Raw genomic sequence first — 19,689 nt, 5'->3', positions numbered from 1 at the left:
CTGGATGAACCACGGAGCTGTGTTATGCAGGGATACTGTTAGAAAAATTCCCTCGCTGAGAATCAAAATCAGGTCTCCCATGTAGCATTCAAAATGCCATACCCACCAGACTACTATGGCTCTATTAAAAAAATATATACTAAAAGAAAATTATAATAAGCAAACCTTATTCGTTTGAACAGAATTCCAACGTGGGTGTTATCTTGAGCTTTCCTTCACAGTTAGAACAACGCACGTCAGCTAAATGCAGTGAAGAATACTGCTAATGACAACATTTTTTTAGTTTTTTTTTACATTTTTAGGTCACAGAAATCAAAGCCCTACTAATAACAGAAAAAAATTGTCACATAGATACTAATAAGATTATAAAGACAAATGTTTCAAATACCTGAAGAAAATCACTCTGCAAGGCCTCGACCAAATGTTCCTTGTCTAACAAATGCAGCACCAATGACTGGGCAACAGCCTGGAATTCCTCTCTCAAGTAATGTAATGCTTGACGATGGACCCACGCAGAACCATGAGGCTCGTGTCCCCACCGGAGCACAGTAGGTAGGTTTTCCAAGGACAACCACTCTAAGATGAGATCCTCACAGCCTTGAGCCAGAATATCCAACTCCAGGAAGCGGCCTATTTGGAACAACTCCATCGCCTCTTCAATCGGAGTTGGCCGAGCACGTCCAGTGTGTGTCAACGCCTGCACCTCACCGAGACTCCCGGCACTTCCACTTCCCCTGAGTATAAGGTTCAAGTCCACCGTGTCCAGGTATATAGCATGGAGTAAAACTCTTGCATAGCGTTTAGGGATCACTGACTCGTCAAGTACGATTTTAGCAGGTATGTGAAATGCACGTTCCGTGTACTCCTCACCTGAGCGTGTCCGACGTTGTATTAAATTACGAAAGAAAGGAGATCGTGCACTTAAAATTGCCTTGTGGCACGGAAGTTCGAGTTTCGGATGGAAACCATACTCGGAATTACTTCCGTCTCTAGAAGAACACCCTGGTGCACCGGTACAACCAGAAACTCGCTGATATTCGTGATCCGACGTAAATATAAGCACAGCATCAGCATAGTCTCCAGTTTCCAGTAAGTACCGAAGATCATGTTCCAAAGGATTTGGAGTACCAAATTCATCACCGAGTTGAACTAACAGATCTAAATTACTAAATGCAGCTTCATGCGAACATATATCACCAGTATATAAATACCTCAAGAGGGCTGAAAACAGTTGAACATCGACACCAGGAGTTCGAAGATCTAAACAGATTTGAGCTCCAAATCCAGGACACTTGGAAAGCACGTCTCGAAAATAGGGGCAGCGAGCACTCAAAATTGCCCTATGAACGGGAAAACACGCACCTTGGAAAACTAAATCAACATCTGTAGAATACTTGAAATCATAGAGATCTGAAAGGTCTTGCTTGTATGTGCTTGCTGGAGGCCGGGCCAATTCTGCCTGAACAACTAGGTCTTTCAAAGCAGCCAATGCTTCATATTCTTCGACGAGAGCACCCAGTTGAAATGGACTCCAATCACTGACAAACTCACGAAGCACTCTGGCATGGTCATATGCCTTGGATGAACGACGCCGTCTTATCAGTTTCTTCCGCAGCGTAGCAAACCCAGTTACTTTCTTCTTCCTTTCACTGAAATAAACAAATAAAAGTTACTTCCATACAATATGAGCTACATATCTCCCCCACTACAGCTATCTCAATATATTAATCATGTAACTATGTACAGTGTGTGTTCACAAAGTTTTCCCCCAGTATGAAGCAAAAAATATATAAGGTTCATGTATTGTACACATCATATCAGCCAACCTCTATTTTCTCCCGCCTGTGCCAACAAATGTAGATCCCATCTTTGTAAAAAGAGTCATCCTGGATCTGAAACCATGTCTCCATTGATTTTATTGCCCATAGCTTATTATGGAAACACTAGCAGCATAGTCCTTCCTGCAATTTCCGAAAGAGGAAGAAGACGATATTTTGCCGCACGAGCCATATTCACCTGGTTTTAGCATATTTTGTTCGACTACACGCAAAAAAAGAAGTAATACCCTCAATATTCAGCCTGGCATTTACCAAACATAATTTGTAAAAAATAAACAAGCCCTGGCCGGGCGATCTAAGGTGCTATGCTTTGTGTTCCGACTGCGGGGCAGCAGGGGTTCGACTCTGCCTGGGTTCAGTCTCTGGGTTCTTGGCCTGTGTATAGGTCCAGTGGCAACCCACCATTGTGAGGAAATTGGAGAGCTACGAATGAGTAGTGTAACTCGGTCTCAGAAATCTCCTATAACGGCTGTAGGTTCGATGTGTTAACCCCACGCCACCCCCAATAGTGGTTGAAGATCTCCACACCTCTAGGTAGGATTGTGGGAGGGAGACTGGCAGTCGGGATATCAGCCTAGGCCCTTCAAGGGCTGTCGAGCCACAGGTTATGATATAATGGCATTAACATTAATTCCACAGGGTACACATTGGTAGAATTAAAAAAATCTTACTTCTAGGTAAGTACTTTTTCTTGTCATTATTATTTTTGTATCATACGTTTTGCTCCTCTCTACATTTACTTGTTTTATTATAGCATATGGACCTGGACAAAAATGAGGAGAGGTAGAGGGGACAGGTAGATTTTCTAGGGGAGAGGAGCTCAGTCACATTTAGTACACAGGTAAATACCACACAAAAATGCACACTGTGGCTAAAATGCATTTATTTACGTGCTCTTTCTTCTTTGTTAGGAAGGTAGGGAGCAGACCTTTTAGTGTCCCCAGCACATCATGATAGAGATCAAGACACACTCATGCGAAGCTAGGATTTGAACCAGTAAACTTCTGTGCTGAGTCTGTGAGTCACACTCAACATTCTCAGCCACAGAGGTAGTAAATGTTGTGAAATGGAGTGTCCTTGAAGATTGTCCGTTGCCATAGCCATCATACAAAAATATTATTAATAAGAATAGTATCTAAAGAGTCTAAAACATCTTAAAATGTTCTCTTTCTCAAGAGCAAGGCTTGGTATTAGATCTTCAGAAAGATGAATTGTGGTGAACCGAATTATTTAGCAAAAATAAATTTAACCACTACACAAGTACTGTTTGAAAAGTTTGGTACATTCCATGAGATGGTGCCACAATTCATTAAGTGGCACCACTGTTGGTAAGCATTATTCTTCATTGCAGCCAGCTGCAACTCATAGGTAAAGTTTGACAGTCATCTGGAATTGAGCACTCTACTAACTGCCACTACTGGCACACAAAAAGATGCTCTCTCATTAGAGCAACATCCAATCCTGCAAATCGATCACCACAACAGCAAAATTGCATGTACTGGGCCTCAAGTTGATTCCTCATCCATCCTATTCCATAAATATCTTTCTTCATTTAGCTGGTAAACCAAATGCCTGAACTTAAAATTTGGGTTGGTGGGAAGAAAAGTTTGTCAAATGAAGATGCCATCAACACTGTCATTGACTATTTTGCAGAATTTGATAAAATCAATTTTTCCAACTGGATATCAAAATTAGAAACTCAAGTGTACAGACCAGTCACTTGTAACTGTTCCTGCAAGTTCGGCAGGTTCTTATAAAAGAAAACATTATTACAGCACCACATGCAATTGGAATAGTGTGGCTCACCCTGTTACACACATTTCATAGAAATACTGGTATCAATTGATGCAAGTAAGGTACCAAATATTATGTCCTAATCTATCCTTTATTATTACTTACTTATTTTTTATTTTATTATTGATGCTGGAGGCAATGACGAGGATAACAAGCAGAGTACTTTTTAATGACAAAATGATCAACAACCTCATGGAAGGAAAGAACATATGTGGTCTATTAAAAAAAACTGACTTTTGTCATAGCATGTGAACCACTGTTCACAGCGAGTCCCAGCAGGTGGCACGCTCTAGAAACAAACTGTCGCCTACCGCATCACACTACGGTCACCAGTAGCCGGTTAGAGCCATCGAAGTAAACACATGCAGTAACCTCTCGTTGTGTTCGCTTCACAATGAAAATGGAACACCTAGCTGAGCAGAGTGTTTCTTTGAAATTTTGCTTTAAACTGGGGAAATCCTTTACTGAAACATGGCAAGGACTGTATGAGCCGATCGCAGTGTCATTAGTTTTTTCGGTGTTTTAAAGAGGGCAAAATATCGATCGAGGAGAACCCTGTTCACATCAGTCAAGAAGTGCTTGATCGTGCCAATGCAGACGAAAACTTCGTGAAAAACATCATAACAGGAAATGAAACTTGGGTATATGGCTACAACGTGGAAACCAAGGTGCAATCATCGTAGTTGGTTGGGAAAGATTTGCCTCAACTGAAGAAAGTGCACATGAGTCGATCAAACATGAAGGTGAATTTATTATTATTCTTTTTACTGGCAAGGCGTAGTGCATCATGCATTTGTTCCTCGTGGTCGGGCCATGGGCAAGGTGATCTACATTGAAGTTTTAAGGAGTTTGAGGGAAGCTGTGTGCAGAAAAAGGTCTGAGCTGTGGAAAAACAAAAAGTTGGGTATTGCACCATGACAACATGCCAAGTTACACATCACTGCTTGTCGACCAGTTTTTGACTGGTCATGGGATAACTGTTGTGCCTCACCCACCTTACTCTCCAGAATTGGCCAACTGGACTTTTCTGTTTCCCCAGTTAAATAAAAAACCTTGAAAGGACATCGTTTTGAAAGTGTAGATGAAATTCAGCAGAAGGTGACAACACAGATGAGAGCTATTCCCTAAAATGCGTTCCAGGAGGCATCCGAACAGTGGCAGAAACGATGGGAGCACTGCATTGCAAGCATGGGGAAGAACTTCAAAGGGGACAAGCATGTGTAATGTTAATTGCAGTAATAGTGTTTGTATTGCAAAAGTCTGGTCTTTTTTTGAACAGACCACGTACTAAAAGTCGAACCACATTTCACCTGTTATTGAAGACCCTGAATACTAGTGGCGGTAGAACACGTCAGCTACAGAAAGTGTATGGCATCTACTCTTAAGCACAAGAAACAACCATACAGGTACAACTGTTTCTTTTGTAATGGTCAGTTCTACTCCAAAGGAAGTAGTGCTTATTTTCACTCTGCATTTTGATTAACTGAGCACAGAAATGCAGGGAATTAATCAGTATTAGGCAATAATCAAGAGTCAGAAAAGTGTTTTGAAACAACTGTAACAAAATGCATAACCCTTTACATACTCCACACACTTTGAATCACACGTGTCTTCAAAATAAGCCTGGAATCAACTTCTTTCAATGGATAATGTAAGAAACAAACAGTTCAAAAAAAGACTTGATTTGTTCCAGATTCTATAAGAGACGAAGGAAAACCAACCTCCAGTTGAAACAGATGCATGGTACAGTTCACGGACAGTTCTCGGTTTTAACGATTCCATAGACTTTCAATGGAAATGTTACAACCCAGGAATGTCAGTGACTGAACATACATGGACATCTTTCCTTCCCTACATTAAGATTTGGCACACATAGGAGATATACTAAGTAAAAATTTACTTTCATCCCTAGTCCAGAAATGGCATGAATTTGATATTCTGGACTTCCAACAGGGAACCTGTATGTAGTACATGTCTTACATGTAATAAGTCCTCTTTTCTGTAATATATTGTAGCTGAAATGAAATTACACATATAGAATATGAAATTTGCACCTGAAATTCACTTTCCAGGGGGGGTTGGGGGATAGATAACCCTTCCTGTTCCCCATTCTGGAGCATCTGGAGCTCATGCGTACATGCGGGCTTGTGTTGTCCTCAAACTGACATGTTTCTTGGCTGTACCTTCATATCAACATTAATAAATATCTTTCATTTTTCATAAAATTATATTGACGTAACAACTTCCAAATTCCTACATCTTTTTATTGGTATGTAATGCTTTCCACTTGGATTACTTTCATTTTCTTCCCTTATCACATACTGCTGGAAGCCTTGTATCTTCCCAAAAGGACATATTCCCCATTTCCATAAGAGAGTTGTGTCCTGCCAATACGAGAGATGCCTCTAACAGAAAAGGATTATATAGACTTACCGAACTACAACGGCTAGCTGGTCATTGGTTCCTGATGGGGTAATAGTCCGAGAATCGTATCTAAATCCAGAGTTCATTCGTGCAGCCTGTGCCATGGAAGTGGATCGAGGAGGGGCCGGAGACTCTCCAGGAAGAGAAGAGGCAGTGGCACCCATCCTATTTCCTACTACTTCACCTTTTTCCTTGCATGCTGCAATGGTACCGACAACCACATTATAAGTAACACAAAACATGGGTAAACAATAGCATGACTACAGTTCTAAGAAATTACATGATTGGTATATTAATGTCTTATCTAACATGATTCAAACTAAACTAAAATATATATATATGTTCTGCTTAGCAACTAATGCATAAACATTGAGGAAAACAGATAAAATTCAAGGTTTTCAAGGCAAATATTCCACAATTCAAAAAGTAACATTTTATACTAGATATTAATGAACAATAGTACCCTGTACATCTTGCAAAGAACATAAATAAGTTATGGACATGAAAAATGCGTGTATTTCTATTTTGATAATTTTACTTCTCCCTTCTAACTGTTGAGTTAATAGCAACAATGAAAATGAATGATGAACTAATGAAATGGTGATAGGACAAACACAATGATACATCCATGACTGACAAGGGTTCAAACCTTGGATCTCTGAACGTCAATGTCACATGTAGTTCAATACATCATATTTGCATCAATTCTTTACTGTGCACAAGTGCTGGCCAATCCTTTCCAGAGTAAAGCCGGCTTTAGACGAAAGCATTTCCTTTAACATTTTTGATAGCATAAATGCTATGTAAATGCTTCCAAAAATGTTATAGCAGATAGTACTTTACACGAAAGCATTTCATGGAACATTTACGTTAAGGTAAAGGTAAAAAAAAAGGTAAAGTGTTCCCCAGTGCATAGCACCACACCATGAAGGCGTATAGGGGGTGTGGGGGTAACGCCCCACACTTTTTGTTAGCTGTTGAAATTACATTGTATGATACATACAACATGATAAGCACATCGAGTTACACCATACATGACGAGTGCATGGTGTTTACAATTGAAAAAACTAAATAATTAATTCAACTCTCGGTTGAATAATTATCGTGTTTTAAAAATGTGAAGTGATACGTTGTTTACTACTCACACGGCTGCCATTACAACTGCACTTGTGACATAGAGGTCGCTTCTGATTGGTTATGCTACGAAAAATGCTACGGAAATAGGACGGATCCTATCCTTGAGAAATGCCATGAAATATGCCATGGCATCTGAAATGCCATAAGATTTCTCACTTTACATTGTAGCATTTTGGTCATGGCACAAATGTTAAGGAAAATGCTTTCGTCTAAAGTGCAATATGATACTTTTGTGGAATTTAATTGTCCTGGAAGTTATGCAAAATTGTCATTATTTCCAACAACATTCTGGAAAGAAATGCATTTTGCGATTAAATATGAAGTCGTGAATATTTTCAAGGAAACCTCTGGCATATTGCAGCATTGTGCTGCATTGAAAAATATTCTTAAACCCACTCAAATAATAAGAATGTGGTTTAAAAATCCACTAGCTCTCATGCAAAGTAGATAAAGACTAGTTTCATTAAAAATAAACACTAATTATGGTTGTGAGGGAAAGACTAAATGTTGTACAATACATTCTCAAACTTGCTGCAGCCAAAATAGCTGTTCATTTTCACTTCCTTTTTCCTGAGAGCAGAAATTTGCCAGCGACGTATGTATGTTCAGTGGTTGTCACATTCTCACCACTGACAGTTTCAGTTCTGGCATTTACATGGGTGTTCCTTTGTAAGTTCCTATTCATTATTTATGTAATCACTAGAGCCCAGATGTTCAGGCACTGAAAAGTATTAAAAATGGCAGGCAAAAAGGCAGCGAAAAATTGAAAAAAAGGCAGTCAAGTTTCAGAAAGAGGCAGTGAAAATTGAAGAAGAGGCATTAAAAATTGAAGAGAAGGACTTAAATTCTTCTTAAATCTTTAAAAATGTATTTACAAATTGACCTAAAATTAGTAAATATTATTGAGCTGTCGTTACGTAGGGTAAACAATTCACATTTACGATGCCCAGCAAAATGGCTCCTTTTTAAAATCTAATTTAGTTGCTTTTCACTCGCACGTGACGGATGCCTACGTCAATAAAAATGTGCTTGGTGCACAACAAGAACAAACACCACATACACTTAGTAGTATTTTTAATCTTACCTGAGCCAAAACAAAGAAACAAACACAAATACACACAGTAAAAGTTTTATCATACCACCGCCTTCAAACGAGACTATTTGTAAAATATTAATGCTTCAATGAATGTTTTTTTTTCTTAATTTGCAGATTTAGCAACGATAAACACACATATCAAAGATATTGCAACAATAAAATTTAAGAAAACTCATTTCGGACACTTTAGTAATGCCAGTAGGTATTTACTTGTTGCACATAACAACTAGGATTTTCTTCAAGTTGTCAGTCGTGAAACACTGTCTTCTGTCAGACAAAACATTCTTCATAGCCGAAAAGGACCTTTCCATGTCAAAGGATGTTACAGGGGCGTATTTGAAGCATCTGTCACGAATGGATCGATTTCAACCGTGACAGTATTGTCGCCCGCTAGGATTTTGCCGATCTTCTCGATTTCCTCAAGATCAGAATTTTCACTACGCACACATTTCTCACTAACCAAATTGCCTTTAGGGCCAGGAACAGAAGTGATCGCGTTGACACATTCGTGGAAAGTAGCCAGAGCAACACAAGGGCTTCTCCTCTAGTTTAGTTATGGTTTGTGGCAGTATTGTATAATGGGCTGCAATAAATGACAAGTCACTTCGAACAGTTTCCGAATGTAGCATTTTTTTGACATCTCGTACAGCAGAGGATTCTTCTTCGGAGACACACCAAAAACCTTCAACCAACATTTCAAAATTCTCTGCGTAATAAATACATTCAGAAATCCACGTGCCCCACCTTGTCAGGATTGGTTGGGGAGGGAGAGAAATTCCAGGTGTCGTGTCCTTAAATTTTTAGATTCTGGGGGCCTTAATGAAGAGAAGAGAACTAGCAGCGAATTTCTGTTCAAGAAGGCGAATTCAAGACAACAATAGCTTATCGCGACGCGAGATCAAGTACGTTTGTTTTGCTTCAACAAGATAGTCAGTTGTGTTGTTGTTTCTGCAAAACTGATAATGAATGCAATGTTGCCAAACTGGCTGGTATTGAATTTAAAACTTGTGCATGAATTGTTGCTGTGTAAATTAAATACGTGGTGGCGTTTGAATAACAAGGGTTATTGAAAAATGAAATCAAATAAAAAAAGAGAAATATAAAAAAAATGCCTTGTCGGAATGACAAAAGAGGCAAAAATGTTTGAAAAAGGCAGCGTAAGGTGAAATAGGCAAAAACAGGCAACATAAAGTATTGTTCAGAATGTTAAGAACTTTCGGATCGGTGTGCTTTTGTGTTCAATTTTTGTCTACCAGCGTCAGAAATGAACAGGCATTTTGCCTAAAATCCGGGCTCTAGTAATCACTCATTCTCACCATCGCAATTAGCCTAAAGAGGTAGCAAACAAATGTAAATTGTAATTATATTTTTGTTATATTTTCTGCCATTTTTGTCTAATTGTAACGATGAGAATCAGCAGTGATTAGGTGAAATTGGTGGACACTCACAAAGAACACCCATCTCTTGTTCAAGATTTGAATCTGCTATCTTAATATTAGAGTTCATGCCCAGATGTTTTATGCTTTACCTTGTTACCAAGGGTCCAGGGTTTCATTCTCTGTGGGGTCCATACATATTATACAGAAGTTCATACTTTACTTAAAAATGTAGATTGAGTTAAATGTAGTGAACCTGAGCATAATGTAGTCTTGAAGAATCTCAAGACAATAATAAAAACAAAAATATCTAAGTATTAGTTGGAAAAGGTTTCAATTAAAGGATTGACTAAGATTAGTAAAAAAAATGAAGTACTATTTTTTCTGACTAATTAGTCGATAGTGCCCATCCTACCTTGAAGTCACCACATGCTCACTTTAGGAAGCGTTTGTTTTTCGCTCTTATGGTGCTTTGTAGCATACTAATTCATAAACATAAGAAAGGAAATAAAAGTAGTTACTCATGGCAATGTAGTAATATATGCTGGAAAAATTTGATAAAATAGTTTTTCATTTTTCTAGTATCGGATGGGGTTCCATGAGATACTAGGGCACCTTTGTGATGTTGAGCCATTAGTTATGCCACTACATAAATGGTAAAACTGTATAATCACACAGAATCGTAATTATAATGCTCAGGGCACAAAACCTAATCAACAAAACTGATTTGTGTTAGTATATGGGAACCAATTTACAATCAGATTTTCTCCCACAGAAATTAAACACGGGATGAAATATAACACAAGTTCACCTTAACTCTTCATTGGGTCGTATGAGAATGTCATTGTTTTTGACATTTTTTCAAATACCTTTTTACATTTATCATGTTAACAAGAATTTATAAACATTTATCACCTAATAGTATACATCACTTATAAGTTAAAATTTAACTTAATTATTTTATAACAAAAAAATGATATTCTTGTACTGCAATATTACTGATTAACTATTATGAGAGACAATTTATCAAGAAACAACATAATTTTTATAATTTTACTTGGAATTTACTTTTGATGTTAAATAATTTGCATAACATCTACTTCGTAGTTTCATCCTAATATATTGAGGAGAAAGAACAAGAGATTGACCCGTGTTGCTATCATTGTTTGAGTTGGTGTTTTAAGTCCACTTTATGCACAGTAAGGCTAATCGGGACTGGACCTACAGTTTAAAGTGGGATCCGAACCACTTGTGCCTCCACCGGGTATTGAACCCGGGACCCCTTGATTGCAAGGCAATGACGCTACCACTGTGCCATGGGAGCGTGTTGCTATCATGATCACTTTTCAATGACTTCTCAGGAACTTTATCTTACGGACCCTGAGAATCAAACACTATCCACGTCTTCTCTTTTCTCATCACTTGGTTCAGCAAGCCATGCTTGGACCTGCTGTTCCTCATTTGAGACGAATATCTGATTTCAAAGTTCATTTAGCAAGAAATAGTAGAGTAATAAGTTAATGGAGTCAAATAAAATAATTACTAAGAATCAGTGATACAACATGAATTCAGTGAGCACAAAAATAAAATATGTTTGCAGAAAATGGTTATGTCGTTGGTTTATGTGTGTGTGTGGCACTCACAAAAACAGATTGATATCAAAAGGAGAACATTTCAACAATCCATAACTGGTATCATCTGGTCATAGACATTACATACAGCAGCTACAGAAGACCAGAAAGTGATATCATTATCTGGGTCTTAAAAACTTACAATTATAATCTATGGTGAGCACTTACATATATACCAGTGAAGGGTTAAATATGAAAATGTAGAAAATGGCACACATTAAGTGTTTTGTGGTCAGTATTCCAGTTAGCAGTAACCAAATGGCCAGCTGTTCAATTGAAAAAAAAACATATATGGGACAGAAAAATCAAGGTGCACAAATCATACAGTAGATAACTAGTACGTGCTTCTATACATGTATATAAATCATTCATGTAGAAATTGCATGTGTATGTATAAAGATGATATTGGAATAAGGCGATTGTAGTTGGACCATATTAAGTTTCAAGGTATTTTGGGTTAGAACCAATTTAAATATAGGCTATGTTTAAATAATCTATTATTTGCAGATATTTTAGAATTGGTTATCAAGATCATCAAATCTGCATTTAATAATATTCAGTGCTTACACATACAGTAAATTTTGGAATTATTCGACTTCCACCTTTCAATTTCTTAAAATGCATCAAGTAGCAAAAGCTACACCACTAGCTAAATTTTACTTCTATTTTTCATGATATAGGTGTGGTACTCAACTACTTCTTGTTACTTCCAGAAATCATATATCGAGAACTAGAAGTTATCATGAGAACATTACGGTTAAAAAATCATAACATTGGATATCATTTTAAAATATAGCAAGGGCTATAATAAATATGTTTATAAATTTAACTTAGCCCAGTCTCTATTCCTACATTGTTTTAACAGATTTTACCGTACAAGTTCTCTGAATTTGACGATGTGATTTAAATATTTCATACACACATAAATGTTCCTGTATTACGAATATTATTTTCGTAACTGCAATTATTTACACGAGCATTTAAATATGCATCTAATTGCAATCTTAAACAAGTGTTTACGACCTTTACTTCAATTCCATTATTTATATAACACACTTCACTGAGTTCCTGCGCCAAATAAGACAGCCTTAATATTTCTCTACTTTACCTTTTCTTCCTTTGTACCTATTTAAGACTAGGCGTAACAGCTTACGCTCATGTTGATTTCATTTATAAACAAGAACCTAGCACGGCCATGTTCATTTTACTTTGTATACAACTAGAGTCAAATTTGAATTGTTATTGTAAATACCTAACTTTAACAACATTAAATAAAATAATTCAAGAATTAAAACAGAGATGTATATAATCTTGTTCTTTTATTTAAACGTTTTCTATGTGCAACTTATGAATTAATACCATTCTTTGGCTTTACGATTTGGTATCGTCCTCTATCGGGAGTGAACCTATTTCACCAGCACTGGAGATTACTCCAAAAAAGTTTTGGAAAGAGATAATTTTATAGGAGCAGGAGACCCTGTTCCCCAAAGGTGAATATGATGGGACGTCTCTCAATTTATATTATAAAATCTTCAACATTAAACTTCATTTCGGAGAATAATGTCATTTTATCAGCACCAGAACGGAGCCATCCAGTAACACCATTAGTAGTCTTGCCATACAATAGAATAGTAAGGTTAGGATGGCCATACTGCAGTCTCTGCTACAGTCATGGATCTTTGATAGAATGGTGGAACCAATCATCATCGGGTAAGTAACGTGTGTATGTGCGCGTGTGTGTGCAGTGGCGGCGATTAGGATTGGCGTGGGAGCAATTTTTGCCACGTTTGCCCCCGCACTATGTTAAACCTTCTACAAACGGAAGAAAACTGTCCTTGCCCCCCCCCCCCAAGTTTTCGCACCTTGCCCCACTTTTGGAACCCAATAACCGCCAATGTGTGCGCATTTGGCGGATTTACCAGGAGGGACGCGGGAGACATGGGTTCGATTCTCAGGGTGGGTGATCAAAGCATAGAACTTTTCTATTATCAAAGGGCGAGATATTCCGACCTTGTCTCCACATAAAGCGGCTCTGGGGCTTACCCAACCTCAAATCAATGGATACTTCGGGGAACCCTGAGGAACAAAGGCAGCTGGAGCTTGGTACTGATCAAATCACCTCCAAAATGGCCGAGATCAAGAATATGCGGGGGCCCTACCCCTACATCCCCTAAATATGCCTTCATGCCATAGTTCTATATGCACGGAGAACCTTAAACTTTTGACGTGTGCAGATTGTTCATTATGCGCGGGTAGCTGACGGATAGCCCCACGAACCATTTCCGATAAGATTAGGTTAGGTTTGGTGGCTCAGTCGGTAACGCGTCTGACTACCATGCTAAAGGTCCCGGGTTCGATCCTCGGCCGGTTCAAATCCGGGAACTTTTCTAACGGTGGAAGCGGCCCCGGCGCCCACCCAGCGTCGAATAACATGGGTACCTGGGGGAAACCCTGGGGGGTAAAGGCGGTCAGGGGCGTGATGCTGATCACATCTCCCCCACTCACGACCGCATCAAGAAAGTGTGGGGCGTTACCCCCACACCCCCTATACGCCTTCATGGCGTGGTGCTATGCACAGGGGAACACTTTACCTTTTTTTTTAGGTTTGGTTAGGTTAGGCAAGCATAGTTAAAAAAAAATGGGGTTGGAAACACTGACAGGGGGTTACGTCATCAAACGTATGCAGCATCCGGTTCACGTAGCGAAAGCATAGGCGAAAGCAATGGCACTTGTGCGTCGGTGAGATATTTCTCTTGAAAAATACATGATTTCCCGGTCAATAGATTCCACGATGAAAGAAAATACCTCGACGAACGTTGGAAACCTTACAGGCCCGTAGCCAGACAGGGGCCAGGGGGGGGCTCAGCCCGTCAGCCCCCCTGGCACTGCCATCAGCCCCCCTTTACATTAGGTAAACTATTTTGCATAATTTGTTTGTAGTGAAGAGTGAATTTGTAGACAACTCACAACTTTAAGGATAAATCTACAGAATATGAACAGTAACTATTACATGCGCTCATTTTGTTTATGAGCAGAAGTAGCTGCATGTATTTAGAATATTCTCTAGACTTCAAAAAATTCTTTGATAGGGGAGCTTCTTTATCTGTACCTTCACTGTCCCTGTTGCAACCTCCCGTTTAGACAGAAATCTGTGACTTTGATGTCATCATGCAATTTCCCTCCGCATCTGCGTCAAAGGTCAACAACAGCTCCCAAGTTTTGGGAAGGAAGAGGAGTTTAATTGCTTCGGCCGGGGGTGGAATATAATGTAGGCACTGTGATTAAATGTTGTGCGTTTTTTGTGTGTGATATACATATCTGTATCATCTAAAATAGTATGGGGTGTGTAAGGGATAATTTCAGAAGACTTCAAGAGATGTTTTAACCTTTCGTTTACCAAGCCCATTTTGCCAGGTAAGCTCCTATCTACCGGGCCAATTTTAAGCAAAATGCAAAGTTTCATTTAGTTTACTGTAGATCGGAGGCTAAATGCCCTAGACAGACGAATGATGTATCGTTATAAGCGGAATGAACCATACATTCGGACTACATACAATTTACGTACATTGAGTGTATATATGGATGCGGGGGAGGGGAGGAACTGGAAAATTTCAAAATCTCAGAAAAATGCCCCTCAAAATAAACATGGAAATGATCGCTTGCATGTCTGGAACAAGAAATTAATTGCACTATTATGATATGAACAACACAACACGACTTGTACCCCGAAAACGATATGTCTGTACCCCACTGAGCTATTCAGCAAAATGCGCAGTTACCTTGAAACAACTGTAGGTCCGAAGCTAATTGCCTTAGACGGACGAATCAAGTACCGTTATACGCGGAATAAACCATAAAATCGGACTATATAAAATTATGCACATTGAGTGTCTATAGGCTACGGATGCGGGGCGAGGGGAGGAACCAGAAATTTCCAAAATTTCTGAATAAAAATGCCCCTTCCCCCCTCCGCCCCTGGACAACAAAGTACAGAACATTGTCAAAATACACATGGAAATGATCGCATGCATATTTGGAACAAGAAAATAATTGTATTATTATCATACGAGTAATAGAACACAACTTGTACCCCCCCAAAAGACATGTCTATGCGCCACTGACTCAGTTTCAAAGGAAGCCGCCATTTTCCCGGCATTTTCCTCCCATTTTTATGGGGGAAAGAGTCTTTACTCTGCAGTATATGTGTTAACAATAATATAAAAGAAGAAAATCGCAATTCCAGCGAAAAATAGCGACATTATGACGTAAAAACTACAACCTTGTCGAGATATCTATATATAGATAGCTGGTAAACAAGGGGTATACCTAGAGGTATCTATTTATAGATAGCTGGTAAACAAAAGGTTAAAAGATGTAGAAAAATGTAGTATTTGTGTAGTATATGATATTTATAAATGAATGAGCGCCCCCACATAATTTACCTTCATTTAATATTTTTTAAAAAATGGACTTGGTTTACAAAGCCCCCCTGATAACCCGTGAGCCCCACCTGGAGATCAATTCTAGCTACGGGCCTGAAACCTTAGAGAAGCTCATTTCCGTAAGTAGTTTCTTCTGTAAAAATGAAGAAATGTGTCTCCGATATAACGAACTGTTACCGAGGTTAGAAAAGTATGCTATGATGTCAGGAGTTAAGGGTTCAAATCCTTGCCAGGACATGGATGTTATTGTGAGTGTCCTTTCGTCAGTTTAAACATGTCATTCCTCATCCCCATCTTCATGATTAGCCAAAAGTGGTTAAAAAAATATGGGAACAGAGCACTTTTATTTAAAATCTATAATCCCATATGGTTGGTTCTTTCATTATTGTGTGATTTCTAATCCAAATTGGTTACAAATGTCAACATTTCTTTTTTGTTATCTACAGGAATGCAAGGTATATTCTGGAGTGTATCAAATTGTGATGTGTGGAACTTCTAAGAATTTCTTGACATTCTCATTGAATGAAATTTCTGTAAATTGGAGGTGTAAGCAAATGTGATGTGAGTGGTTGTTTTATACATAGATGTGAGCAGCTAACAACAGCTATATCAGCTTGGTGTTACATGCTAGAAACACCAAACCTACTCGCATATGCATCTGATAGCAAAAATAAACATCTGAAAAGATTAGGCTGGTTAAGTTTAATTTATTTCTGCTCTCAGATGCAGGTGTGAGTAGGTTAGGTACGTCAGGGTTTGGTGCTTCTAGCATACTCCAAATTGCTGTAACTAGCTGCTCATAGATAATGCAAATGTATGTTTTTTTTTTGCCAGGTGGTGGCAGTACTAGTCCATCTTCTTGGCAACAGACAATGAATGACTGTCTGCCGAGAATTCCATACAGTATAACATGGGACATGAAAATCGTCCTTAAAGAAAAAAGAAGTAACATTTAGGCCTATCTTTTATGTTTTCGTAGTATGTGCATTCAGTCAGAAATCAAATTCATATGTACAAATGTAGCATGTAACATGAAAATATTTTATTAATCAATTAGAAGTTGGGCCAAGTTCAAGGCATGAACAAATTTTGAGCACAAAAACAACCAAAAGTGTTTTCTAATAATTATTGACATTTGTAATCCGTGAACCTTGAACTTAATTTTCACTAGTGATGCCAATGGTTCAGATTCTACTTTGCTAGGTTCGATACTCAATGGAGGAGGCCCGATTAGCTGGGAATTTCTATTTACAACTGTTATCAATTGTACTCTACTGTTTTCTTGGAAATTACTGAAACTGAATGGTTTTCTACCAAACACCTACAGTAGACATAATGTACAGCCAAGAGAAAAAATAATAGTAGGTAAATAGTTCATTGCTCTTTTCATTTTTTCATTCCACATCATATATTGCTTTAAAGAATGGAATTCTGTTGAAGTGAAGCACATATTGTCCTCCACTTTTTTACATTTTCATTTAAATTTCACATTGTGTAGAACAGACCAAATGAAAACTGTTATGGACAACTCGCCTACCATTTCTTTAACATATTGGCTGTAAATATAAATTGTCATTCCTCATGATAAACGATTTGTTTTCATATTTGCTTGAAAATCTAAACACAGTAGATGTTTCAAAACACCTGTTGATGTACTGAAAACAGTACAGAAGACACACTAAAAGTGTAAATCATTTCTTTAGTATTATATTTAATGTGTATGTAGTGTGCTTAGCATAAGATGATGGCTGCAAAACATAATCTACGAGGCTTCATTTTGAGATTTGACGACAACAGCAAACGTCTCTATCAAACTTATATCGATTCAGCCACGATACATCGCTCTCTGCGAAAAACCTACGCCTGTGCCTACGCTGTACAAAACCTTTTAGACACACGACCATTATGACCCAATGTTGTTTGTTGTGACGTTTTTCTGCGCGATTCGTAATAAAAAGTATTACGTTTAAACTACGCGTAGAAAAGCCTCACATTTCCTCCTTCGTCGGTACGCCTTGCGTCTGTCTTGTGGTTTATTGGTTGTGCGAGTTACCGCTTGAGGTTCCACTGGCCTTGTTTTAGTGCTGCGATTACGAGCGTGCAAGCTCAACAGTCCCGATCCAGCTGACACCCACGAAACCAGCCAGCGAGCCTTGAAGGAAAAGAGAGGGAGAGATTATGACGCGTGTTTAGAGCGGAACAGAAACTCGCTGGACGAGACTTGTCTATCCACCGCCGATTACACGCTGGGATATTGGACTCTCTCTATATTCGGACTGCTACGCAAACTGCCTCATTTTTATTGCGCCGCTTGGAGTAAAGACATGGAAGAACTGTATTTTTTGCGAAGAAGGGAATCTGGTTGAGCAGAGTTTCGTTTGACCTTAGGACAGCTCGATTGCCGTATTCTTCAAGGTACCATTCGCCATTAGGACCATTGAGTTACAGATGGGATTTGACAGAGAAGGAAGTTCGAGGGACGTATCCAGATTCCATGTAAAAGTATGATGGCTGTGCGAAAAGGACACCAAAACCTACTTGATTCCATGGTGCCGGAGTTCGATTGGTCGGCAGGACGAGTTTTATCCTGGTGATTGAGGTATGTACTTTTTCAACCCCCCTTTTTGACATATTGTGAAAAGTGAAATGTGCTGGATACATGTATCTTTCTGAACCGAGTCGCGAGTTTGAATATTGAGATGAAGAAGATACGAACGGCGAAACCTTCGAGTTACAAGGCAAATAACGATATATTATTGGTCAAAAATGAGTCGTCGTCGCGTTTTGTAATAAAGGAATGTAAAGGTGGCGTTCAAACTTTTAAATGTCGAGTAAGCAAGGCGTACACTAGCGTAATTTAGTAAGTTACCTCAGGGAAGGGAGAATACAAGTTAAAGATAATGTTTGGTTAGCACATGGAAGGATAAAATAAACGGGAGCACCAAACTTAAAACAGGGAATTGGTTGCAAAGAAAAGAGTGAACGTTAATGTACTGTTGAACATTGACCTTGTTAAATTTTTGATGTTATGAATACCGACGTGTTTTGATGATTGTATTTATTTGTTTGCTCTCTTACGATTTAGTGTATAAATCTCAGAGTAAAAAAGGAGATATTTGTTGAATCTATTTGAAAGTTCGTCATGGGAGTTAAATGGGAAGGGTTGTTAATAATTGTTCAATGTACCTGTTTGTTTGATTGAAACGTTAATCGAGCTTCGTTGAGTGATTAACGTAATAAATTCAGACCTAGTGTATCAAATTGAATATTGCTCTATGTTTTGACCCTTTACTCCAAAGAAACGTAAAAAAATCCATTATCTGAATTTGTAAACTAATTGATTTGTATTGCAACAGATTGTTCGGAGACGGACGCGTGGATATATATATATATATATATATATATATATATATATATATATATATATTGACTTGTAAATCTAGTGTGAATTTTGGCAACAATCTATGAACGTATTTTGCTTGGTAGATCCCACATTTCGGGCATACTCTACAATGTAGAGTCTACATTAAGTTTTGGTTCTCGTTAGAGACTGAGGCGACAGTGCTAAACACTTGTCATTAACCTCAAGAAACCGTGACTTTTGTAACTGATTGGTTCTTTTGTTTTTTAGCGTACGTCTATTAATTTGATCCCGGACTCTTTGCGCACTTTCCTAAAATTTTTGGAATTTTTGTTACTTTCTTGCGTTCGCAACCATCACTACTATATATTACAATTGTTGGTAATATTGGTGTTACAACAACCCCTTCTCATAATTTTTTTCTTTTCTCAACATTTGTTTTTTATTTCACTTTTACCCCCCCCCCCCTTTTTGGGAATACAAGATTGCAAAATTTTCTGGGGAGCGAATAGTCATCATAGAAATTTTTGCAAATTGATTACAATTTTACTACTGCATATCTTTATGTTGTACTTCTGCAATTTTCTTGT

The 19,689-nt window shown here is 38.3% G+C and overlaps 2 protein-coding genes and 1 non-coding gene across 3 annotated transcripts in view; all 3 read right to left on the bottom strand.

Moving 5' to 3' along the window:
* The window catches only part of LOC145987816 (BTB/POZ domain-containing protein 7-like), a 33,598-nt gene extending 21,103 nt beyond the window's left edge, over positions 1 to 12,495 (bottom strand). The window contains exons 1-3 of the mRNA XM_083122538.1: positions 12,405 to 12,495; positions 6,066 to 6,255; positions 389 to 1,649 (exon numbers count right to left, since the gene is read on the bottom strand). Of these exons, the coding sequence (XP_082978664.1) occupies positions 389 to 1,649; positions 6,066 to 6,220 (1,416 nt within the window). The 5' untranslated portion in view covers positions 6,221 to 6,255; positions 12,405 to 12,495. The remainder of the gene's footprint in view (positions 1 to 388; positions 1,650 to 6,065; positions 6,256 to 12,404) is intronic.
* LOC145988029 (BTB/POZ domain-containing protein 7-like) overlaps positions 6,232 to 19,689 on the bottom strand; it is a 38,661-nt gene continuing 25,203 nt past the window's right edge. Inside the window, exon 4 of the mRNA XM_083122867.1 lies at positions 6,232 to 6,255. Within this exon, the coding sequence (XP_082978993.1) occupies positions 6,232 to 6,255 (24 nt within the window). The remainder of the gene's footprint in view (positions 6,256 to 19,689) is intronic.
* Positions 10,918 to 10,989, bottom strand: TRNAA-UGC (transfer RNA alanine (anticodon UGC)). The gene has a single exon. It is a non-coding gene; the product is annotated as a tRNA-Ala (tRNA).

Source organism: Lepisma saccharinum, chromosome 5 (assembly GCF_977018435.1).
Source record: "Lepisma saccharinum chromosome 5, izLepSacc3.1, whole genome shotgun sequence".
In the NCBI taxonomy this organism is placed as follows: Eukaryota; Metazoa; Arthropoda; class Insecta; order Zygentoma; family Lepismatidae; genus Lepisma; species Lepisma saccharinum.
The sequence above is the reverse complement of the archived record's forward strand: the minus strand, read 5'-3'. Positions and strand labels throughout refer to the sequence as shown.